Genomic DNA, 25,287 nt, shown 5'->3' with positions numbered 1-25,287 from the left:
ATTCAACATTGGGATAAATCTTATGTAATATTTACACATAGGCCAACATCCAAAAATAGGCCCTGGCCTGCACACGATATCTAAGCTCTCAAAAGCAATTAAACAAGATTTGTTTAGAAATACCAGTACTGAATCGGTCGGTTTGGGATTGGGAGGAGGGGGTTGGGTGAATTCCATAGATTTAATCATTGATGAAATTATTCTATAACCGAATTAAAACACAATTGATCAGTTTCGTCAGAAAAATTGACGACCCCGATCATTAATAATTCTTTTAACGGATATGGTTGCAGTGGTTTGTTACTTCATGAAGGTGAATATAATAATAATATAATTTTCACCCCTCAGACCGAGAGTTTAAATTACAAAATAAACATTCAAAGGTATAGAAAGTTTATTACGGTTCGTGCTCCGACACGATATTGTCATCATATCTTAGTTGTCATTTACAGTGTATGTACAAGCTACTTGAACTAAATTTACTGGTTTGGGTTATCAACACAAGGTAATAAATCTCTTATCAGTTTTGCAGTGTTCACACCAAGGTGTGACATTGGCCCAAATTCCAAAGTTCAACCAATTTCTTAATCATCAAAGAGGTGTTAAAAGTCAGCACTAAATTCCCACGATCAGTTCAAGTTGTTCATTCATTGGATAATTAACTGTTAATCATTCAAACAAAACGTAAACAAAAGAAAGGGCGTGGCTTAAGTCACGTTACCTAATTTGCATACTTATCGGAACGTACCCAGAAAGGAAACGCATGCGCGACGTCATTTCTGGCAGAAGACAGTTTTGGGAGAATGACTCGAGGTACCTGTCAAGAATCAAGAGTGGTGATGGATGCCAGCGGAGAAAAACCGACAGTTCAGGGGGTTGCTGGTGCTCCTAACGAAGCAGCACTTCTTACATTAATGGAAAGGACTGGATATAGTATGATTCAAGAAAATGGACAGAGAAAATACGGAGGTCCACCGCCAGGATGGGAAGGTGGTCAGCCCCAAAGAGGATCTGAAATATTTATCGGTAAAATTCCAAGAGATTGTTTCGAAGATGAACTTGTTCCAGTTTTTGAAAGAATGGGCAAAGTTTACGAATTCAGATTAATGATGGATTTTAGCGGTTCAAACAGAGGATATGCATTCTGTATGTACACAAACAGACAAGACGCTCAACGAGCAATAAAGGAATTAAATAATTTTGAAGTACGGAAAGGTCGTCTGCTTGGAGTTTGCGCAAGTGTTGACAATTGTCGCTTATTTGTTGGAGGTATTCCCAAAAATAAACAAAGAGATGAAATTAAACAAGAAATGGAAAAGGTTACCGATGGAGTCATGAAAGTTATTGTTTATCCCAGCGTCTTGGATAAAACTAAAAATCGTGGATTTGCATTTGTGGAGTACAGTTCGCATCGAGACGCGGCGATGGCCCGTAGAAAGTTAATACCTGGCAGAATTCAACTTTGGGGACATCAGATAGCAGTTGATTGGGCCGAACCCGAACAAGATGTTGATGAGGATATCATGTCAAATGTATGATAATATGATTATATCTAAGCGATATTTAAATTATGGGAAATATTTTACTTTAAAAAAAGAAAAAAAGCCCATAATTTTAACTTACACACGTTTAGAAAAATATAGGCTAGAAAATTGTATCAATTACTTAGATTTAGATTCTAAAAGACTAGCCTATAGGCCCACTACCAGGTGGCTGTATAGGCCTAACTGAACCTTATTTATTGGTCAGTTCATAAATAATAATTAGACAATCAAAATCAAATGTAGGGCCTATAGTCGATTAGAATGATAAAGTTGGTTATCATGTCCGTACTTAGCCCCCCCCCTCCCCCTCCCCCAAGGTAGATCTGTTTGGAAATGGAATACAAATTATTACTGCATGTCATGTAGTTCATTTTACTTATGATTGGCCTAAGTCCATATTTATTTAGTTGACCATAGATAAAATATGATGTAGACTAGACTATTTAGTATTTAAATGATATTTAGGTGTATTGTTTGAACATCGAATCAATAGATAGAATAAATTAATTTAACAAGAACAAAGTTAGTAATTTACGAGAAAAGTCAAACCAATGAAAAATTATATAATTTCAGGCCTCCCTTATTTTAGAGTTTTGGGTGTCATTTTGCAACAGTGTTGCTTTCTGCTACTAACTATGTTCATCCCTCACTATTCTGTAACCATTCCCAGTGTTAACTGTACACCACTAACTTCATTATGATTATGAATAAGCTTTGGTAACACTTTTGAAATTATGCTGAGTAAGCTTTATATGTAGTACATTCTGTGGATGATAGGCTACTACTTTAGCCAGTTTTGTGACTCTTGAACTTGAGTCAACAAATGTACTTAAAGGGGCATTAGGTAAGATTAGATAAAGAGCTGAACAGTTCTCACATAATAGTTTAAAAAAAGGTAATGAAAACAGAATATGCTTAAATTTTAGTCAAATTGCTTCACCCTGAACCGAGATATTAGCAATTCAATTTTAGGCTAGCCTCGATCGTCATTACTACTGTTTTTTGCGATATTAAACAGTCTCAATTATCCAGTTTTACATTAAATCATCCATCACAAAACATATTCAAATCCACTAAATATCACAGACTAACGATGGCATCGAGAGATGATTATGGCCTTGATTACTTGATAAGTTAATGTCTAATTAATAATTTAGATAACATTTAAGGCCTAAAAAATGTCCATTTTAAGCTTAGGCCTCCCCTTCATCTCTTCTTAGTGGAAAGAGAGAAATGGGGTTTAACATCCACTTGTCACAAACTAGGTCATTTTGGGACTGACATGTTGCAATTATATTTCAATAATTCACTTATGCGAAAGGGCCTTTAGGATAACATTCATTACCACAGTGTACAGTCAGCAGGGTTTTTCTTTGGCAAAATCAGTCAATTTTGGGAAGTATTTTAAGTAAAGTAAGATTTTCAGGCAATACTAAAATTGAGCAACCCCCCCCCCCCCCCCAATCAGTAAGCTTACATTCTGTATGTATATAAAGTTACAATATTATGTTTCAGTATTGTAAGTTTGAAGAGCATAGCTTTTATTTAAACAATGTTGACTTCAAATAATGTAGTGGAAGCATTACCGTATGAGTAAGCTTATATCTTTAAAAACAAGTTCATTTAAAGTAGTACTTATTCTTCTATTGAATAAAGCTTAATACCCTTCTTAAGATTAAATTGAATTGTATATTTTACAGGTGAGAGTTCTGTATGTTCGTAATTTAATGTTAGATACATCAGAAGAAACTGTGAAAGAGATGTTTGAACGAGCATCGGGTACACCAAATTCTATTGAAAGAGTGAAGAAAATCAAGGATTATTGTTTCATCCATTTTAAGAACCGGGAAAGTGCAGCAGAGGCAATGTCAAATCTAAATGGTAATAAATTATAAAGCTTAAAACATAAATTTGATGATCTTCGATTTCAGTGCACATGGTCATTTCAGCTATTTAGTTTAACTAACACCACATTACCAGTATCTTATGTTGCTACATGTACATAAGTGGAAATCAGGAAATATTCAAAGGCAGATTGAAAATGCAACTACATGTATGTAGTTACAGGTCTAGCCAATCTAATTAAAATTTGATTACAATTATGTTTCGTTTATACGCCCACATTTTCATGTGGACGTATATTGTCGTTGCCCCTGTCCGTCCGTCCACAATTGTTTGTGAAAACTCTACAGGTCACAATTTTTTTCCGACTTCAATGAAACTTGAAATATAGGTTTATCACCCTAAGATCTCGGTTCCTTTCGATATTGGCATGTATCGGACTGTAACTTCATGGATTATGGCCCCTGATTGTACGAAAAATCACGTTTTTAGCTTATGAACACTGTAGAGGTCACAATTTTTATCCGATTTGGTTTAAACTTGAAATGTATGGTTATAACCCACAGATCTCGTATGGACAAAATGTACGCCCCTCGTATGCAAATAGTTTAAACATCTGGTAAATCAAGGTTGTGGAGCCTCTTAGAGGTCACAATTTTGATCCGATTTTGATGAAAGTTGAAATACATGTTTATAACCCAAAGATCTAGGTTCCTTTCAATATTCGCGTGTATCGGATTGTATATTCCTGAATTATGGCCCTTGAATGTACAAAAAATCGCATTATTAGCTTGTAGTACCTCTAGAGATAACTACTATTATTCGATTTATAAAAACGTTGGAATATATCACCGTTCCACCGTAACTTCCTGGATTATGGCTCCTGATTGTTCGAAAAATCGCATTTTTTTAGCATGCCTATTCTCTAGAGGTCACAATTTTTTTTCTGATTTTAAAAACCGTTTGAATATATCACCATTCCACCATAATAAAGGTTGAATTCGAATTTCGTGAAAATCAAAATGAAACTGCCGGACAAAATGGCCGCAAATAGTTGATAACAATTAACATACACCCTGCATTGTTTTTTCAGGTACTTCTGTCGAAGGTTCTTATGTTGAAGTTGTTTGGGCTAAACCACCAGATAAAAGTGATCCACGTAGATTAATGAAAGGTGTTTACCAACAAGTAAGCTTTTAGAATCAAGAAAAGAGAAAATCTTTCATATTTCAAAGTTAGGGCCTTAATATTGCAATTGTCTGGAGAAGTACAGCTGCCAAATAATAGAAACTTCAATTACAGTGTATGAACTAAATCACCATTGGTAATACTGATCTTGGATAGATCGTGTTGACCATTCTAAGATTAAATGGATTTTTATACACCCACATTGATATGTGATCGTATATTGTTGTCGCACGCGTCCGTCCGTCCATCAGACGGTCGGTCGGTCCGGTGTCCACAAGCTCTATAGGCTAAAGTTAATATTCAATTGACTTTAAATGTATACACAGTGTTTAAGGTCATGAGTGGAAGAATCCTATTGATTTTCAGCGATTTCCGATAATTACTGCCAGAGTTATGGCCCTTGATCACTTTGAAAAATCTTGTGGACGCTCTAGAGGCTAAAATTAATATCCGATTGACTTTAAATTGATACACAGTGTCTAAGTTCATGAGACGAAGAAGCCTATTGATCTTCAGCGATTTCCGATAATTACTGCCAGAGTTATGGCCCTTGATCACTTTGAAAAATCCTGTGGACGCTCTAGAGGCTAAAGTTAATATCCGATTGACTTTAAATTGATACACAGTGTTTAAGGTCATGAGACGAAGAATCCTATTGATTTTTGAGCGATTTCCGATAATTTTTGCCAAAGTTATGGCCCTTGATCACTTTGAAAAATCTTGTGGACGCTCTAGAGGCTAAAGTTAATATCCGATTGACTTTAAATTTATACACAGTGTTTAAGGTCATGAGACGAAGAAGACTATTGGTTTTTAGTTATTTCCGATAATTACTGCCAGAGTTATGGCCCTTGATCACTTTGAAAATCTTGTGGACGCTCTAGAGGCTAAAGTTAATATCCAATTGACTTTAAGTGATACACAGAGTTTAAGGTATTGATTTTCAATGAATCTTTATGACTTGAAAAGCTAAATCCATGATGTTGAAAGTTTCATATACTAAACTTTATAAAAACCAAACAAATTCTAATGGTTTTCTGATAATTACTTGTTGACTTATTACTCATAGTCATAATCAGATTTTAATGTATTATAAATTTTTCATTACCGAAAAAAGTAAAAATATGCAACAACTCTTGTTGACTGCCCGGACGATATAGCTGCTGTGGGCGTATGTTTCGTTGCCTGACAACCTATCTTTATAACTGACAGAATACAGACTGTCCAAATAAGCAATATAAATTAGAGGAATAAACATAAGGATCTGTATTTGGTTTGCTGAAATACCGCATGCGTGAAGCAGTAGTCAGGCTAATTGCTAACTGTTGTACATAAATAAGTTATAAGCTTACTTTCATTTACAATGTATGTTGAAAAATATTCTCATATTCTTAATTGCTGACTTTGGTGTAAATTCCTTATCTTATTCATTACATATTTACATATATATTATTTATTTAATAGGAAGATGAACAAGATATACAGAATTTGCTCTCTAATATTTCTTTATCATCAGAAGTACATCATTTTTCTATTTAATTTATTTTTATTAACTTGAAATGTGGCATACAAAAATGTGTGTTGGAATGTGCATCTGTCTTGTTCCATAAATTTATATCTTTATTGAGAACAATGTAGAAACTATAATCATCAAATCTTTTTAAATTTTAAAAAGGCATTCAGCCTGGTAAAATGAATATGCCAATTCATTTAAGCAAATTTCTGACAATAACATTCAGAGTTGTGCATCTTTATTAGCAATCGAGATTTAGGTGCTCATCCATTTATTTTCAACAATGTAAATAAATTATTGCACCAGTGATGGGATTTCAAAAGTTTTCTTGTCGGACATTTTACCGAAAATAAAGGGGCATAATTCTTATCGTTATTTAAGCAGACGGATTCATACCACAATTAAATATCACGTGTCAACAAAATATTCAAATCCCGTACGTAATAAAAATAGGCGAACCTCGCTATTTTTCATATTTAATTCCCGTACGGCATTCAAATTTATGACAGTAACAATCCTACAAAATAACTCATTTTTGTAATATACACATCCTGTACGTAATAAAAATAGGTGAACCTCGCTATTTTTCATATTTAATTCCCGTACGGCATTCAAATTTATGACAGTAACAATCCTACAAAATAACTAATTTTGGTAATACATTGAATGAAAGTTTACCGATCCTGCTTCAGCATCAAATTCACAATAGTAGCCCTAATATTCCTGCAAAATTACGTGTCTTTTGTTTATACGGCAGTAAATGAATGCATAACTTCCTGAATAAGAATCGTTTTTATACACCCACATTTTCATGTGGACATACACAATTTGTTTGTGGACACTCTACAGGTCACAATTCTTATCCGATTTTGACGAAACTTGAAATATAGGTTTATCTCCAAAAGATCTCGGCTGCTTTTGATATTGGCATGTATCGGAACGAAACTTCATGGATTATGGCCCCTGTTTGTACGAAAAATCACATTTTTAGCTTGTGGACCCTATAGAGGTGGCAATTTTTATCCAATTTTGTTGAAACTTGTAATGTAAGTTTATAATCCATACTCAAATAGAGTAAAAATATGGAATATCAAGGTTGTGGATCCTATAGCGGTCACAATTTTTATCCGATTTTGTTGAAACTTGAAATGTAAGTTTATAATCCAAAGATCTCGATTCCTTTTGATATTCGTGCATATTGGACTGTAACTTCCTGAATTATGGCCCCGGATTGTACGAAAAATCCCGTTTTTAGCTTGTGGACCCTATAGAAGTCATAATTTTTATCCGATTTAAAAAAAATGTATTATTTTATCACCGTTACACCCTAAGGACGGCTGAGTTCGAATTTCGTGAAAATCGACCCAAAACTGACAGACAAAATGGCCGCCCTTCGTTCTCAAATAGCGTACAAATATGGTATATCAAGGTTGTGGACCCTATAGAGGTCACAATTTTAATCCGATTTTGTTGAAACTTGAAATGTAAGTTTATAACACAAAGATCTCGGTTCCTTTCGATATTTGCGCATATCGAATTGTAATTTCCAGAATTATGGCCCTTGATTGTAGAAAAAATCGCGTTTTTAGCTTGTGGACCCTATAGAGGTCTTAATTTTTATCCGATTTAAAAAAACGTTTTAGTGTATCACCGTTGCACCCTAAGGACGGCTGAGTTCGTATTTTGTGGACCCTATAGAGGTCTTAATTTTTATCCGATTTAAAAAAACGTTTTAGTGTATCACCGTTGCACCCTAAGGACGGCTGAGTTCGTATTTTGTGAAAATCGACCCAAAACTGACAGGCAAAATGGCTGCCCCTCGTTCTCAAATGGCGTAAAAATATGGTATATCAAGGTTGTGGACCCTATAGAGGTCACAATTTTTATTTGATTTTGTTGAAACTTGAAATAATAGTTTATAAGCCAAAGATCTTGGTTCCTTTCGATATTTGTGCATATCAAATTGTAATTTCCTGAATTATGGCTCTTGATTGTAGGAAAAATCACTTTCTATTTAGCTTGTTCTCTATCCATCTCTTGAAAATGTGGGCGTATCCTGCCTGGAAGCCGCTGGTCTTCTTTATAAAATGTCAACAAAATATTCAAATCAGTGCGTAATAAAAATAGGAACACGTCGCTATTTTTCATATTTAGTTCCTGTGTGGTATTCAAATTTATGCCAGTAATATTCCTATAAAATTATGTGTTTTCGTAATATATGTACGATAGAATGAAAGATTGCCGATCCATACCTACTTGTAAAAAGGCATAGCTTCTTTCAGCGTATGGCGTACGTGACTCATAGCATATAGCTTCATCGTAAACACTGCCTTGTAAGCGATTTTCGTTCGGCAATCGGGATCGCGGAAAAGTGTCACTGTTGATGAGAAATTCATTATGGAATCTTAAAAGACGTAAAAGATATCGCAGACAAAATGACTGTCCATTGAGTTGGGGTGCTATATACTCTTACGATATGTGACATCTAAGACTAGTTTATACATGCTGTCCGACAAGTCAATGTAGAAACCACAAGGTAAACACGTAGATTAAAATTATAATCATTCTTATTGGATTGACTTCTGTTTTAAAAAAGATTGATGAATTGTCCGATAAAAGATTAAGTCAGTCAATCATGGCAGATTAAGCAGTTAATCAAGGTAGGTGTATAGACGGTATAACACGATAAATACGATGATCTTTTAATTACCTAATCAATTCAGCCTATTATGAACGATAATCTGGTAGGTGTATAGACGGTATAACACGATAAATAGTTGATTGCTTAAATACCTAATCAATCCAGCCGATAATTAATGATAATCGGGTTGAGTGGTAATTATACACTCAGTACACTATATTATTTTTGGAATTTTGAATATTATTCACCATATCTTGATGTCCGATTGGGCATATTCCAGGTCGGACATTTTTGGGCGTTCGGAAAATAGCGTCGGACCTGTCCGGAATATACAGGCGAAATCCCATCACTGTATTGTACCTACATGTATTTTACAAAAATTATGTCCACAAAGTAGATTGTGGCAAACTTAGATTACAGATTCAGCGACAAATCTGCTTAATGGCGTATGTTTTGTTATTTGGCAACCTATGTTTTTTTACTAAAATTAATAACAAATTACATTTATTCACAACTAGCAAGAACATATTTTGATGGAATATATAGCATGCTCTTCTGTTATTTTGAGGGCATTTCTGTATTTACATGGTAGCTCTAAGCTACTAGGACACATGATTAATCCTCATTTACTGAGTATTGTTTTTACGTGGATGGATTGGACAGTGATTTCTTTAATGATTAGAGAGCGAGATAGAAATGGTGTTTAACGTCCACTCGACACAATTAGGTCATTTCGGGACTAACATGGTTCAATTTTATTTCAATAATTCGCTTGCGCGTAGGGGTCTTAAGCAGTGGGAGGAAACTGGAGGACCCAGAGAAAACTCACGAGGTTGAACAAGTGACCCAACTCCTCGTCATATACAACTGGGGAATTGAAACCACGCCAGTTGACTCAATGACATACCTTATTATACATCGCGCACAGGCCATCCGACCCCATTTTATGATTAGAATAAGTGTAGATAATATGAAATTGTATGAATGCCATAGGTACAAACTATCATCAGGTGTTCTAGGGCCATGCTGCATGCACCTCGAGGACATTTATCATTTTGACACTCAATTTGGCACAGTCTGGTTGATTTTTAGATCACTTTCAACAGCCTACACCAGAAGGTCAATAAGGTCAATTTTGTGGGATAAATATTTCATGCAAAAGTAAAGATCTACATACCTAAGGAATAAAGGTAATTAGCTATTGAAAAGATTTGAAACCTCGGGATGTGGTGTGTAAATATTTTAGACCACTTCTATAGTTCCAATTGACTAGTCAAGCCAAAATCGTGTTGCTCTTGGGTGGGGGTAAAATAGGTACAATCACATATTTATTGATGAATTCTTCACAAACGTTTCCCAAGTATTATTTGGTAGGAGCTTTTGATAGAATAGATAAGGTTATTTATTTTTGTCTTTTATGATACTGTTCATACATTAGCCATCTATTTACATAGCAATGTGGTACATGTACTTGCAGCAGTCAGTAAGGCAATGATTTTGTCTTTGTATTCTCGTAGGGAGGGCAAGAAATAAAACAATGGACATATAATCAAAATATTTAAATCCAAAAACTCAGAGTTACGTACATAGTTCAAGAAAACGGTTGAGGTGATCGACTACAATTTATCCAAGAGCTGTAATTTATAGTCAGTAACTAAACCAAAATGTTTAAAGTTATTCACTTACTAGCGTAGAATATTCAACCCCTTGTCCGACGCCCGCCCGTGAACCAATGAATTAGAAAAATATTGGCCTGTGGCATAACAAAATCATCATCTTGACATGGTGAGGATGAGAAAAGTAATTCAAGTAACTGTTGTGGTTTCGAGTATAGTGGATAAAAAAGGGGTAGGCACGATATTCAGCTATGTCAACACTAACTCTATTTGAAAGGAAATGGAATAAGCGTCTGTGACTTGAATGCCACAATGTACATGTACAGTTTAACTTGACAAGTGTTGAAGACTTGATAACCCGTTGCAACTGTATTTATGGATGAATGGGTTCAGATTTTACTGCACATCTCTGTTTTCTATTTCGCAGCTATGTACTGTACTACTTACGTACTAACAACGTATTAAAAATGGTTATAAAATAGACCTGTACCCAGCTTCTAAAGAAACCCTTGAAATAATGTCCCATCTTATTATATTTTTTATCATCATTAGTTGATAAAAACTAGAGAAACCTAGTTGAAACCTAGCTCAGTAATAAGCAGTAATTGTATTCCAATGAATTGTTTACTTACTAGTATCTTGTGGTGCCATTTTCTACCAATCAATAATGGAATTATTAACCACCTTTTTGTAAAAATAATTTTGGAAAGCATTTAAGATGCATTTGTCTTTCAATGAAGAAATTGTTCCAAATGTCAAATACTATGTCCATTATCTTTTTATACGCCCACATTTTCATGTGGACGTATATTGTCGTCGCCCCTGTCCGTCCGTCCACAGTTTGTTTGTGGACACTCTACAAGTCACAATTCTTATCCGATTTTGACGAAACTTGAAATATAGGTTTTTCTCCAAAAGACCTTGGTTGCTTTCGATATTGGCATGTATTGAATCGAAATATCATGGATTATGACCACTGTTTGTCCGAAAAATCCATTTTTAGCTTGTGGACCCTAAAGAGGGCACAATTTTAATCCAATTTTGATGAAACTTGAAATGTAAGTTTATAACCCAAAGATCTCGTTTCCTTTCGATATTCGCGCATATCGGAACGTAACTTTCTGAATGATGGCCCCTGATTGTACGAAAAATCACGTTTTTAGCTTGTGGACCCTATAGAGGTCATAATTTTTATCCGATTTAAAAAAAATGTATTATTATATCACAGTTACACCCTAAGGACGGCTGAGTTCGAATATCATGAAAATCGGGCCAAAACTGACAGACAAAATGACCGCCCTTTGGTCTCAAATGGCGTAAAAATATGGTATATCAAGGTTGTGGATCCTATAGCGGTCACAATTTTTATCCGATTTTGTTGAAACTTGAAATGTAAGTTTATAACCCAAAGAACTCGTTTCATTTCGATATTCGCCCTATAGAGGTCATAATTTTTATCCGATTTAAAAAAACGTATTATTATATCACCGTTACACCCTAAGGACGGCTGAGTTCGAATATCGTGAAAATTGGCCCAAAACTGACAGACAAAATGGAACGCCCTTCCTACTCAAATAGCGTAAAAATATGGTATATCAAGGTTGTGGATCCTATAGCGGTCACAATTTTTATCCGATTTTGTTGAAACTTGAAATGTAAGTTTATAACCCACAGAACTCGGTTCCTTTTGATATTCGCGCATATCGGACCGTAACTTCCTGAATTATGGCCCCTGATTGTATGAAAAATCGTGTTTTTAGCTTGCGGACCCTATAGAGGTCATAATTTTTATCCGATTTAAAAATTTGTGTGAATATATATCAGCGTTAAGCCCTAAGGATGGTTGAGCTTGAATTTCATAAAAATTGGACCGAAACTGACGGACAAAATGGCCGCCCCTCATACGCAAATAGTGTCAAAATATTGCGTATTTCTGGATGTCACAATTTTCATCTGATTTTGATGAAACTTGAAATGCATGTTTATAACCCACAGAACTCGGTTCCTTTCGATATTCGCACATATTGGACCGTAACTGACTGAATTATGGCCCCTGATTGTACGAAAAATCGCGTTTTTAGCTTGTGGACCCTATAGAGGTCATATTTTTTATCCGATTTCAAAAAATGTTTGAATATATCACAGTTACACCCTAAGGATGGTTGAGTTTGAATTTCGTAAAAATCGGACCGAAACTGACGGACAAAGTGGCCGCCCCTCGTTCGCAAATAATGTCAAAATATTGTGTATCAGGGTTGTGGACCCTTTGGAGGTCACAATTGTCATCTGATTTTGATGAAATTTGAAATGCATATATAACCCAAATATCTTGGTTCCTTTCTATTTTAGTGCATATCGAATTATGGCCCCTGATTTTACGAAAAATCACGTTTTTAGCTTGTGGTCCCTCTAGAGATCACAATTATTATCCGATTTAAAAAAAAACGTTTGAATATATCACCGTTACACCATAATTTTGTCTGAGGTTGAGTTTCATGAAAATCGGAACAAAATTGCAAGACAAAATGGCCGCCCCTCGTACGCAAATAGTATAAACATCTTGTAAATCAAAGTTGTGGACCCTCTAGAGGTCACAATTTTGATCTGTTTCGATGAAACTTGAAATACATGTTTATAATCCAAAGATATTGGTTCCTGTCGATATTCGCACATATCGGATTGTAACTTCCTGAATTATGGCCCTTGATTGAACAAAAAATCATGATTTTAGCTTGTGGTCCCTATAGAGGTCACAATTTTATGCGATTTAAAAAAAGTGTGTGAATATATCACCATTACACACTAAGATCTTGGTTCCTTTTGATAATCGTGGATACCCGAACTTAACTGCCTGTTTGATATTTGCACATTCCAGACCATAACTTACTGGATTTTTGCCCCTGATTGTACAAAAAATCCCGTTTATTTTGAGCTTGTTCTCTATCCATCTGTTGCAAAATGTGGGCGTATCCTGCCTGACAGCCGCTGGTTTTATGCATTAATTTAAAGCATGACTTCAATTATTATTATTTCATTTATCTAGAGTGGGATATTTTAGAATTGAACTGATTGTTACTGTTATGCTAATATTTGCTAATTATTAACTTTCTTTCAATTTTAACTAACATTTTGTTTTTATACGCCCACTTTTTCATTTGGAGGTATGATGTCGCGATCCTTGTCTGTCCATCCATCCACAATTTGTGTTCATTCTACAGGTCACAATTCTTATTTGATTTTGACGAAACTCGAAATATAGGTTTATCTCCAAAAGATCTCCTCTATTCCTTTCGATATTGGCATTTTTCGGACCGAAACTTCATGGATATGGCCCCTGATTGTACGAAAAATCATGTTTTTAGCTTGTGGACACTCTAGAGGTCACAATTTTTATCCGATTTAGAAGAAACTTGAAAAGTATGTTTATAACCCAAAGATCTCAGTTCCTTTCAATATTCCCGTATATCGGACCGCAACTTCCTGGATTATCGCCCCAGATTGGACGAAAAATCATATTATTATTTTAGCTTGTTCTCTGTCCATCTCTTGCAAAATGTGGACGTATCTTGCATGGCAACCACTTGATGGATAGATTTTGTGCATGTTTTTATTTTATGTGGGCTGTAAATATTTGATTGATACATTTTAAATATTATGATGGATTCTTTGTGTTATTACAAAAAATACAACATTAAATAAAATCAAATATGCAGAGAGTTTACATGTAATTAAAACTCAGCAACCTGACATTTTAGGCTGAGGGTAATTGTTGTTATCATTTTGTTATCATTCAATAAATTTGTATTTGAAACTCTGAATTCTAGGTTTTTACAGTAAATTATGGTCTGTAATTACAGGTAGGCTATGGTTACAGTGCATATGAGACACCATTTGTACCACCGTTCATATATGGTCAGGTTGCACCAGGAAGGTAGTATTTTTTCCATCTTATTATTTTCAGGCCTGGAAATAATTATTTAGTGTGTCTGACAAAATGTCAGGCTATGTTTTGATAACAACAGAGATCTTTTCACTTTGTGCTGGACATTAATTATAAATAGACCATAAAAAAAGGCTACCAGTAGTCTGTGTGGAATAAATTGAAAGGTGCAAGAAGAATCATGCTTGACAAAACCTGAATTTTTGTCTGGCATTGCTTATTACCAGACTTAAAAAAGATTTCAGCTGAAAATGAGTACCAGTACAATTAAAGCTTAGACTTCACAGGAGAAGCAGTGGGGGATGAATTATAATGACAATTATTCTTGCTTTGTTCTGGTTAGCCACATGATAATGAAGATATGTCATTGGATTCTTCTTTAAATTTCCAAAAAAGAAATTATTTTCGTGTTGCTGGCTAACACAACATATCCTTTATAATTAGATGCATAAAGTCAGATATTTAAACTATTTTTTAGGGGTTACGATAGAGGTCCTTTAGTAGCAAACCCAGCAATCCGAGGACGTGGTAGAGGTGCTGCTGGGTCAAGGGGAGCTGGGGGAACAAGAGGATATATGCCTTCAAATGTCCGTGCTGGCTACAGACGATACCCTGTTGAAGTAAGTTGTATTTCACAATAAAACAACAATCAGTTGAAAATTGTTAATCATAATTTTTTCTAGGTACAATTACTAGTAATACAGATATGCAAACTGACACACAAACACATATCAAATCATAATCAAATTTAATACATGCTGGGAATAACCGATATTGACATTGTGATTATTGTTTACTACACTTACATTCTATTCAGTGTCGTCACTCTCTGTCCATGAATAGTGCTTGTGAATAATCGGCGGGTACAGGAGATAGTTGTTGGAAATTTTTCATAACTTAGTACTATTTGTATTAATGAAAATTAAAATAATTTGATTTCAGAAGACCACTATAGGAATTTTTGGAAAAAAAAAATTTCACAGAATTTTCATTGAAGAAATTCAGATTTTCCCTACCTTTCAATTTTTGACTTAGAAAGTTTGTGAATGTGTTACAGAGCAGAATTTTTTGTCCCCCGCCTTTCGAAGAAAGCAGGGGACTATTAAAATGGGTTCGTCCGTCTGTCTGTCCGTCCGTCTGTCTGTCCGTCACACTTTTTGGGACACAATAACTCTCTTCCTAATTGAGCTAGAATGTTCAAACTTGGTGTATGTGTTTATTAGGTCAATGCCTTGATGGAGTTCGAAGATGAGCATTTTCCGCTTAGGGTAAGCAGAGATAAGCAATTTGATTGGTTGATGCTTTGGGACACGATAACTCTCTTCCTAATTGGGCTAGAATGTTCAAACTTGGTGTATGTGTTGATTAGGTCAATGCCTTGATGGAGTTCGAAGATGAGCATTTTCCGCTTAGGGTAAGCAGAGATAAGCAATTTGATTGGTTGATGCTTTGGGACACGATAACTTTTAATTGAGCTAGAATGTTCAAACTTGGTGTATGTGTTTATTAGGTCAATGCCTTGATGGAGTTCGAAGATGAGCATTTTCCGCTTAGGGTAAGCAGAGATAAGCAATTTGATTGGTTGATACTTTGGGGCACGATAACTCTCTTCCTAATTGAGCTAGAATGTTCAAACTTGGTGTATGTGTTGATTAGGTCAATGCCTTGATGGAGTTCGAAGATAAGCATTTTCCGCTTAGGGTAAGCAGAGATAAGCAGTTTGATTGGTTGATGCTTTGGGACACGATAACTTTAGTTCTAATTAAGTGAGATTGATGAAACTTGGTGTATAGATTTATTATATGAATACCTTAACTAAGTTCGATAATGAACATTTTTTGCTGAGGGTAAGCAGAGTGATAAGCAATTTGATTGGTAGAAACTTTGGAACACAATAACTCTCCTTCTAATTGAGGTAGAATGTTCAAACTTGGCATAGGTGTCTATTAGGTGAATGTTTAAACTTGATGTATATGTAGATGTTCATTAGGTGAATGTCTTGACTGAGTTCAATAATTAACATTTCGAGCTGAAGCTAAGCAGAGCTAATCGATTTCATTTGTCGATGGTTTGGGACAAGATAATCTTGATTCTATCTGATAGAGAGTGATGAAACTTAGTGAAAAAAATAAATGTGCGATTAATTAATATGTGTCATCTATTTATTTTGCAATTTCGGCGGGGGACATCAGCCTCACTGTTGGCTTGTTAAACTTTTATTTTATAAGAATTGAGAATTTTTATGAATTAATTATATTAATCATTAATTATGGGTGAGGCTGACATTGCTGGTGGTCGTGTAATTGGGTTGCCCAATGAAACTTCAATTGCATGCATTGTTATTATATTGATACACATGTAAGCTTTTTACGTATTGATTTGGAGGACTATTAATATTATCCAGAACTCTAATCCAAGTTCATAATTAACATAATAATGGCTTTTAATTATTTAATATTGCATGAATTGTGACAACTACAATGTTTAATAATGTATATAACAAATTTTCATTTTGTCGAAAATTGATTGTTCAAGCTAACCTCATTTTTGTGTTAGGGTCGGCTGATTGATATTTTACCTGGGATGGAATTGACCCCAACTAACCCTGTCACATTAAAACCACAGTCTGTTAAATCTCCAGTACAGGTATTAGCAAACGGAACATAATCAATCTAGTATCCATTCAATCAATCTAATCTTATAAAGGCTTAGCTATATTCAACACTTTTGTTTAATGATACACAGTTGTAGTTTGATAAAAACAAAAACTTTGGGCTTTTATCATTTGTTAGACATTTTTATACGCCCCACATTGAAATGTGGTCGTATATTGTCGTCCCACAAGTCCATTGCTTGTGGACGCTCTGGCGGTTAAAGTTAATATCCAGCTGACTTTAGATTTATGCAGTTTTTACGGTCATGAGACGAAGAAACCTATTGATTTTCAACGATTCCGATAATTACTAACAAAGTTATGTCCCTTGACCTCTTTGAAAAATCTTGTGGACACTCTAGAGGCTGAAGTTAATATTCAATTGACTTTAAATTTATACACAGTGTTTACGGCCATGAGATGAAGAAGCCTTTTGATTTTCAACAATTTCCAATAATTACTGCCAAAGTTATGACCCTTGATCACTTTGAAAAATCTTGTGGACGCTCTAGAGGCTAAAGTTAATATATATTTATACACAGTGTTTAAGGTCATGAGACAGACATTCAATCAAATTCTAATGATTTCTGATAATTACTTAATGGGTTGTTACGTGTAATCAGATTTTAGTGTGTTGTAAATGTTTTCATTACTAACAAAAGAAAACATATGTGACGACCCTTGTTGACTGCCCAGACGACATAACTGCAGTGGGTGTATGTTTTGTTGCCTGGCCTGGCAACCAATCTTTCTTTTACTAGTAGTAGGCGATTATTTGAGTTTCATTAACTCCTATATGATTCACTAAAATTCTTATCATTATAGTCAAAAACATGAAATTAAAATTAATATTGAAAACTTTTTAAAATATTAATTTTGTTAGTTACATTTATAATTTTAAGTGTAAAATGGTAGATTTACTTACTGACAGATTGATATAGCTTGAGCCTTTACTTAAAGCTTTTCTTTTGGCTTCCTCATGCTTTTACTGTTTATGAGATAGATACATGTAATATTCTGTTATTACAAGTGTAGTTGCAAATTTAGATAAAAAACTTTTTTGATTTAGCTGAATATAAAGCAGATCAATTTCAAATGGGGAAAGTGTTGGCATTGAAACTTTAAATAGATCAAATCAAAATGCATCCATCTCAGAAGAATAAAATCTGTTGCTATATCTACTTAATTATTCTTGTCAAAATAATTATCTTTGATAGTAGATACTGTATCTGTGATTTTAATGGGATATATTATGTGTCATTCTTTCATTTATTAAATTTTGTTAAAAACTGTTGTCTTGTAAAATCACTTGCCAGGTAATATTCCTTATTTCCTACACTAGCATGCTATTGAAACCTATTTATTCCCATTATATACCTCCCCCCCCACCCCACCCAGCCCAAATAAACTTGCTTGTATGCTTTCATCCTAATATACTGTAAAACAAGAAATAATCAAGAGTAATTTTTCAAATGTTCACTAGGTGATACATTGTATTTAATTTAGGCTCATTAATTTCATTGGGTAAAAATTTGTTGTTTTACAGTACCGGTACAAGATTCAATCAGAATTTTGGTTTGATCGGATCACCCTAGTTTGCTTTAGTTGAATTTATATTTTAATATCAGGTGGAAAAAGTAATGTGTGATAAATTTCTTAGTAATTTTAAGCCTTAGAAGCTTTTTATATGAAAACTTATGTGGGTAATCATTAACAATAATTTTGAATTCTTATTTATGCATCTTCATTCGCAACTCTTTACTCCTGCTATTGACTGAAAATTTATAGAGCTTGTAAATTATAGAACTTGGTTTGTGGTTGTAAAATAAAACTATGATTTCTTTTAATATAGAGACCCCAACAGATTCTAACAGTATTTGGAATTCAATTCAATCTACCGTACATGTAATTGCCTCACAGATAAGATAAAGAGTGTTCGAGCTGCCAAGTGGGATGATGACTTTGTCGAGAAAAATAATTATATCATTATGTTTACTAACTAAGGCTATGATTTAATTAAACATTACAGATATTAGAAGATTTATGTGGTAAAAATGGTTGGGGTAGTCCTATATACCAATTACATTCTGCTGTTCAACGAGATTCACAGTTCTTCTTGTACAAGGTATAGTTTCATCATAATGTTTGATGTTATTCAGGCCATTAATAAATAATGGTAGGCTTAAGAATCTGTCCTTACTCAGATTAGGTGTATTGGACATCCAGTGTACATCCAGGTTACATTGGGTTAGGTATAGTGTTGAAATATATTCTGTTGTCACTCATGATTGTGGTAACAAATCATGTTCTGCAATTTGTTACAAATCAAAAATTTGTGCCAGAAATTCATACACATTTAGGTAAATGTAAGACAATTCTCAATATTGATTAAACCATGCGAGGAGAGTTTACTATTGCTCTGGGGTTGTTTATTTTTTTGTCCTGGCCATATCTCCCATTGCTGCATCGATCTTGACAAAATTTGCCCAAGTTGTGCTCATTGTGTTTAGTTGCTATTCTATGATTACCCATAAACGTACCTTTTATACACCCACATTGAAATATGGTCATACATATTAGTCATATTGTTGTCGCTGTTGCTCTAGAGGCTAAAGTTAATATCGGATTGACTTTAAATTTAAATTCAGTGTTTAAGGTCATGAGATGAAGAAGCCTATTGATTTTCAATGATTTCCGATAGTTTTGGCCCTTGATCACTTTGAAAAATCTTGTGGACGCTCTAGAGGCTAAAGTTAATATCCGATTGACTTTGAATTTATACACATTGCGTAAGGTCATGAGACGAAGAAGCCTATTGATTTTCAGCAATTTCCGATAATTACTGCCAGAGTTATGGCCCTTGATCACTTCAAAAAATCTTGTGGACGCTCTAGAGGTCAAAGTTAATATCTGATTGACTTTAAATTTATACACAGTGTTTAAGGTCATGAAACGAGGAAGCCTATTGATTTTTAGCAATTTCCGATAATTACTGCCATAGTTAGGGCCCTTGATCACTTTGAAAAATCTTGTGTCGCTCTAGAGGCTAAAGTTATCATCCGATTGACTTCAGATTGATGCATAGAGTTTAAGGTCTTGATAAGTATATTGATTTTCAATGAATTTTTATGATGTTAAGTTTTGTATACTAAACGTTAGCATGGGGCTGAACTTTATAGAAACCAAACAAATTCTAATGGTTTTCTGATAATTACTTAATGAGTTGTTACTCTTTAAAATCAGATTTTAATGTATTATAAATGTTTCATTACCAAAAAAAGTAAAAATATGCGAAAATTCTTGTTGACTGCCCGGATGATATAGCTGCTGTGGGCGTATGTTTTGTTGCCTGGCAACCTATCTTTGACTTCTGTGGCAACCTTTCCATCTTTAACTATGACATCATTTATCTATATTTAGCTTATTCTTTATATGTCATCAAAGTTATGACGTGATATTAACAATATGACATCACAGGTTACTATGACTTCCCTTGTGCTTCAAATATCATTTGTGTACTTTGTGTTCTCTGAGGAAGTCAGTTTTTACACTATATAAAAGATGGGTTTATGATGCCCATGACTTTGTTTTTAGCCACTCCTACTACTGGTGTCACCGCATCAAGTTTATTATGACTTGGATGACTTGGATCCCATCAAAGTTTATGTTATTCAAATGGTTTTGGATTCACATTTTCATGTGGACGAATATTGTCATCAACCCTGTCAAGAGGTCACAATTTTTATCCAATTTAAAAAACTGTTTTTAAAAATACATCACTGTTACATAGTAAATATGGTTGAGTTTTAATTTCATGAAAATTGGACCAAACTGCTCGACAAAATGGTCGCTCCAGATAATCAAAAAGTGTGAAAGTATGTAATACCAAGGTTGTGGACTCTCTAGAGGTCACAATTTTTATACGCCCACATTTTCATTGATTTTCATTAGCTTTTTCTCTATCCATCTCTTGCAAAATGTGGGCGTGTCTTGCTTGGCAACCACTTCCTACAGTTTTGTTCCTAAGTCTAAGGATATCAAACTTTGACCTGATTTTCTACCAAAGGGGCTAAAGAACCTTTTGGTGAAAGGTCAAATGTTAGATTATAGTGAATTTCTTAAAAAAATTAAAAATTCTCTGTTACTGTAGTGTATTACGACGGACGATCATGTAGGGTTACAAACCTTTCCAGTCTGTGGGGTTGTCTTGTAAATTACAATTCAGTTGTTTGGTTATTTCAGGTTACCATTCCAGCATTAGCTAGTCAAAACCCAGCCCCATTTCAACCTAATAAACTTTGTCCAACTGTCGAGGAAGCCAAGATATTTGCAGCAGAATATGTATTGACACAGTTGGGAATTCCTTTTGAAAGTAAATATCTACTTTATTTCTATAACATTTTGGTACTTTTCATTTTGTCATGTGTAAAAAAAATATAATGTAAGCTAATTACACACCTCGGATAAGCTTAGATTTATAATTTGTAGTAATATTTTGCTAAACCTTATTGTTCATTTTAAGGGGAGGCACTACTCAACAATATGTATTTTAAAATAAGTGAGTTAAACAGAAAATTATTCTGTGCTGTAAAAAACTAGAATCTTTCTAATTCTATGTTTTTGATTTTTATCATATCAAAGTAGTTTGATGATATTTGAATGGTATGATTATATAGCATGGGTATAATAATTTATTATATTTGATTAAGCTTATTGTAATTAGAATAAGTTTGTAGAATTTAGTCAGCTTGTACATGTATATGTAGTAGATACCAGAGTTTGTGAAAATGTTTTGTTGTGACCCTGTCAGTCGGTCTGCATGTTTTTAACTTTGTATTTGACCTTACAACCACAAACTCGTGGATGAATTTATACAAAATTTGAGAATTATTTGCCAAGATACTGCCTATAAATAGAGTGAATGGATTGGCATTCATTTGTGTGATAATTATTTTGAATCATCGACTATACAGTTTATTGTCCGCACACAGAGGAGATAAATACTGGAAACTTAACTAGGCTCTATTCCACTTACCGGTACACATGTACATGTAGTAATTAAAAAAAACATTTTGAGGGTCCTACAGTTTTCACAAACTTTGTGAAATTATATGATGTCTGTCTATCCTTTCTATCTATATTATCTTGTCTAGGTGCTGATCTATCTCTGCCAAATGCTAGCCATTTCCAGCAAGGTCCGCTTGGACAAACTTTTCAAAACAGCCGTGAATTAACTTTTGCTCCACCACCCATTAGCAGTGCTTCTTATGTTGTTTCTTCTGGAAAAATTTTGCAAAGTAAGCAGAATAAATTGCTGATTCACATTAAACATAAAGATATTATTTCAAATGAATTAATTACACCACACATCAAATATTTAATTGTCTTAGTCTTTAATATTTTCTTAATTTTTTTATTTGAAAACTACATGTATTCTGCTCCTGCTATTTTCTCTAACCTTTATACCAATATTACTTATGGTTATATTTTTTTCGAATTATTTAGCTCATAGACAAAGTTATTGAAACAAAACTTGCCCAAAAATAATTATTTAATTTTTGGGACAAGTTATTGCCTTATTATTAATAATTTGCATTCAGTGATTCTGACTTAAATCTTGCTTAAAGTTTTTTCAAGTAATGCAGTTTCACAATTTCTGTTTTTCAGACGCTGGAGAGTTTAGTGGAGCCTACGAATTCCCCCCTGGATTTCCTGGACATGCTCCTACAACTGCCTCAGTGTATCATAACTATTAATTTGGCAACCTCGAGTTGTTCCCCAAACTGATTTCTCTTTCATCACAGACCAAGACCAGAGTAGCAGGGTTCTACTTGGATGAAGAAAACATATTTATTTAAGAATTATTAAAATCAGTATATTACCTGTACCTAAAACAATATCAATTTATTTTCAACCAATTTTCTCTTTAACTGTATGTATTGTACCTTTTACTTTTTTTCTGGCAACACAAATTAAAATGAAGTTCATTTTTGTCTTGATTTCTTTTAAAACTGAAATGAATTTTACTAAAGAAATTCATTTTGTAAAAGGTATTATTCCATAGGTGCCATATTACTTGATCATTTATGTTAAATCTGTATAACTATTGGAATTCTACCACTAATATAGATTTCAAAATTTGTTATCTTAAAGCACTTTAGCTCTTTTTATTTCAAAGATGTAGTCGGTCATATGTCATTATTGTATACCAAACAAACACAACTCAATATAATGTCAATACAAATTCCAACTAACTGATTTTTAGTCTTTCGTACATGTATAAATAATCTTTATTTGTTTTTCTGATTGGCTAAACTCTGTTCTTGTAGGTAAGTATTACCAAAGAAGATTGGGGTTTAACTGGTGTATAATACAACCAAATATAACCCATACTTATTCTGGATAACTCTGGCCAAACATTTTTGCAGGAACCTGTAGAGTGGAAATTTAATGTAGGTCAAGGTGTTTGTCATAGTTGTTACCAGCTGAGTTGAACTGAACTGTAAGGTCAACATTTGGCTACCTTGAAAGTTTTTCTTATATCCATACTGATAAAAGAATACATATCAAAGTCATCTATATTAAAGTTATTTTTTATTGTACATGTATTATAAAAAAATTTAGGGCTACCATTTATCTTTATGTGTAAATGTTACAGTATTTAGTTTGTAATGCAATTAAAGTACATCCTACTATGTTACATATGTGTTACAGATTGGGGGATGGATAATTAAAACAATTTTTATGTATTAAGCATTCCATTTATTCTTGAATATTTTTATTGCATGGATGTATCTTCAGTTGTGAAATATTTTATTCCAATATATTTTGGAAATATTTTCTATTTGGTTTGACTTTTAGTTTTATTTGAAACTATTTTATTTGTAAGGTATTAAAGATTTTTACCAAAACTTATGTTTAAACTAGGAATTCATAACAAAATAGTCAATGATTATTGATTCATAATTTATTTTGTTAGAATTCCATAAAAACAATTGTCTACCTTTTTTATTACTTTTTTTTATTTACTTAGTTTTTTTTACTATCGTGTTGTTTTCATTATTTTGTTTATATGATACCTTGTTTATATGTGTTGTTTGTAAAAGAAGTTTACAACTCAAACAACTAACCTAGCGTCTCGTTTACAAGTTTATACCCAGTAATTTATGAAGGAACAAGCTGTTTTAAATCGGACATCTGATTTTGTTGAACATATCCAGAATGAAAACCAATTTGGAGTTTGTTTTTTTTTTGTAAATTATTGTATTGTCTTTCTTTAAAAGTGCTATAAAATAGCTGTTATTTATTTATATTATATGTTGTCTTCCTTGGTGCCAAAAGACATGATATTTGTCAATGTTCAATTAAGGAAGGATCACAAATCAGTTTCTTTTAGTTAAATAAAAAATTAGTAGGAAGTTATTAGTTTAATACTAGGTATTAAAATCAAATGTTAGTAGAAGGTAAATAGATCTTAAGGCTAATTTAAGGTAGAATATTAGATTTTAAGTTGTATGATTTGGAAACATCATGGAGTAGTATAATTTAAGGAGATTATTTTTTTACAAGATCAGATCTTTGCTCAATGGACACTTTCTTGCCAAGCACTAACAGTAGAATAATCTTAAGAACTAGATTTTATAAGAGTATTATTCCTGAAAGCCATTGTTTTATTGAAGAATTTCAGTGATTGGTAGGAATTCAAATCAAGTGAATTTATGTAGTGAACAGTCACCAATATCAGACTATTTTATGGGTGTGAAATGATTAATGGCGCCAGTATCTGAATTTCGTATGTCTTATATTATCTTTGAATGTTTTCAGGAATAATGCTCTATTTGCAACACATTAGTAAACAAACATTGATAATGAATGCATTAATTACGAATCAACAATAACTGATAAGGTATCATTATAAAAATCTACAGAATTCATAATATTGGTGATGGTCATTATATAATAGATAGAAATATATCTAATTCTTATTTATTGTTTGTAGTATATTAGTATTGTTGCCTTTTGTTTATTTACTTAGGCTAATGGGGGTCATGGTCAACAATAATTGAATGTTTTGAGTGTTTTTGGAGCTGTAAGATATCTAAGACAAAGAAACATTTGAATGTAATTAATTTTAATATTTTTTATTATAACCCCATTATTATAATTTGCTTTATTTTAATTTTCTATTATATAGTTTGGTGCACTAGGTTTTATTGATTTTGAGTACAATATTCGTAAATGGTTAAAGTTTAATGATCCATGCTGGGTTTAATCTTGTCAGAATTGGTTTTTAAAAATGGCCAAAATTAGTCTCAGATGTTAGTTTTAAAAGGGTTTGATAATTTCACTT

General features: G+C 33.4%; 1 protein-coding gene across 3 annotated transcripts; it reads left to right on the top strand.

Moving 5' to 3' along the window:
- Positions 1-690: 690 nt before the first annotated feature.
- On the top strand, positions 691-22,911 carry LOC126824344 (APOBEC1 complementation factor). 3 transcript variants are annotated; one of them, XM_050553554.2, is made up of 10 exons: positions 691-1,532; positions 3,245-3,425; positions 4,480-4,574; positions 6,039-6,092; positions 14,202-14,275; positions 14,763-14,904; positions 18,967-19,062; positions 21,180-21,309; positions 22,091-22,234; positions 22,605-22,911. In XM_050553554.2, the coding sequence occupies exons 1-10, from the start codon at positions 804-806 to the stop codon at positions 22,691-22,693; spliced, it is 1,734 nt and encodes a 577-aa protein (XP_050409511.2). In that variant the 5' UTR covers positions 691-803; the 3' UTR covers positions 22,694-22,911. The 3 variants fall into 3 exon arrangements, with proteins under 3 accessions (XP_050409511.2, XP_055958025.1, XP_055958024.1); XM_056102050.1 differs by lacking the exon at positions 22,091-22,234 and adding an exon at positions 16,841-16,930 and having other exon boundaries at positions 692-1,532; positions 22,605-22,910; XM_056102049.1 differs by lacking the exon at positions 6,039-6,092 and adding an exon at positions 16,841-16,930 and having other exon boundaries at positions 694-1,532; positions 22,605-22,909.
- The last annotated feature ends 2,376 nt before the right edge of the window (positions 22,912-25,287 follow it).

This window comes from Patella vulgata, chromosome 6 (genome assembly GCF_932274485.2).
Source record: "Patella vulgata chromosome 6, xgPatVulg1.2, whole genome shotgun sequence".
Classification (NCBI taxonomy): Eukaryota; Metazoa; Mollusca; class Gastropoda; family Patellidae; genus Patella; species Patella vulgata.
Note: the sequence above shows the minus strand (reverse complement) of the source record. Positions and strands in the feature narration are given on the sequence as shown.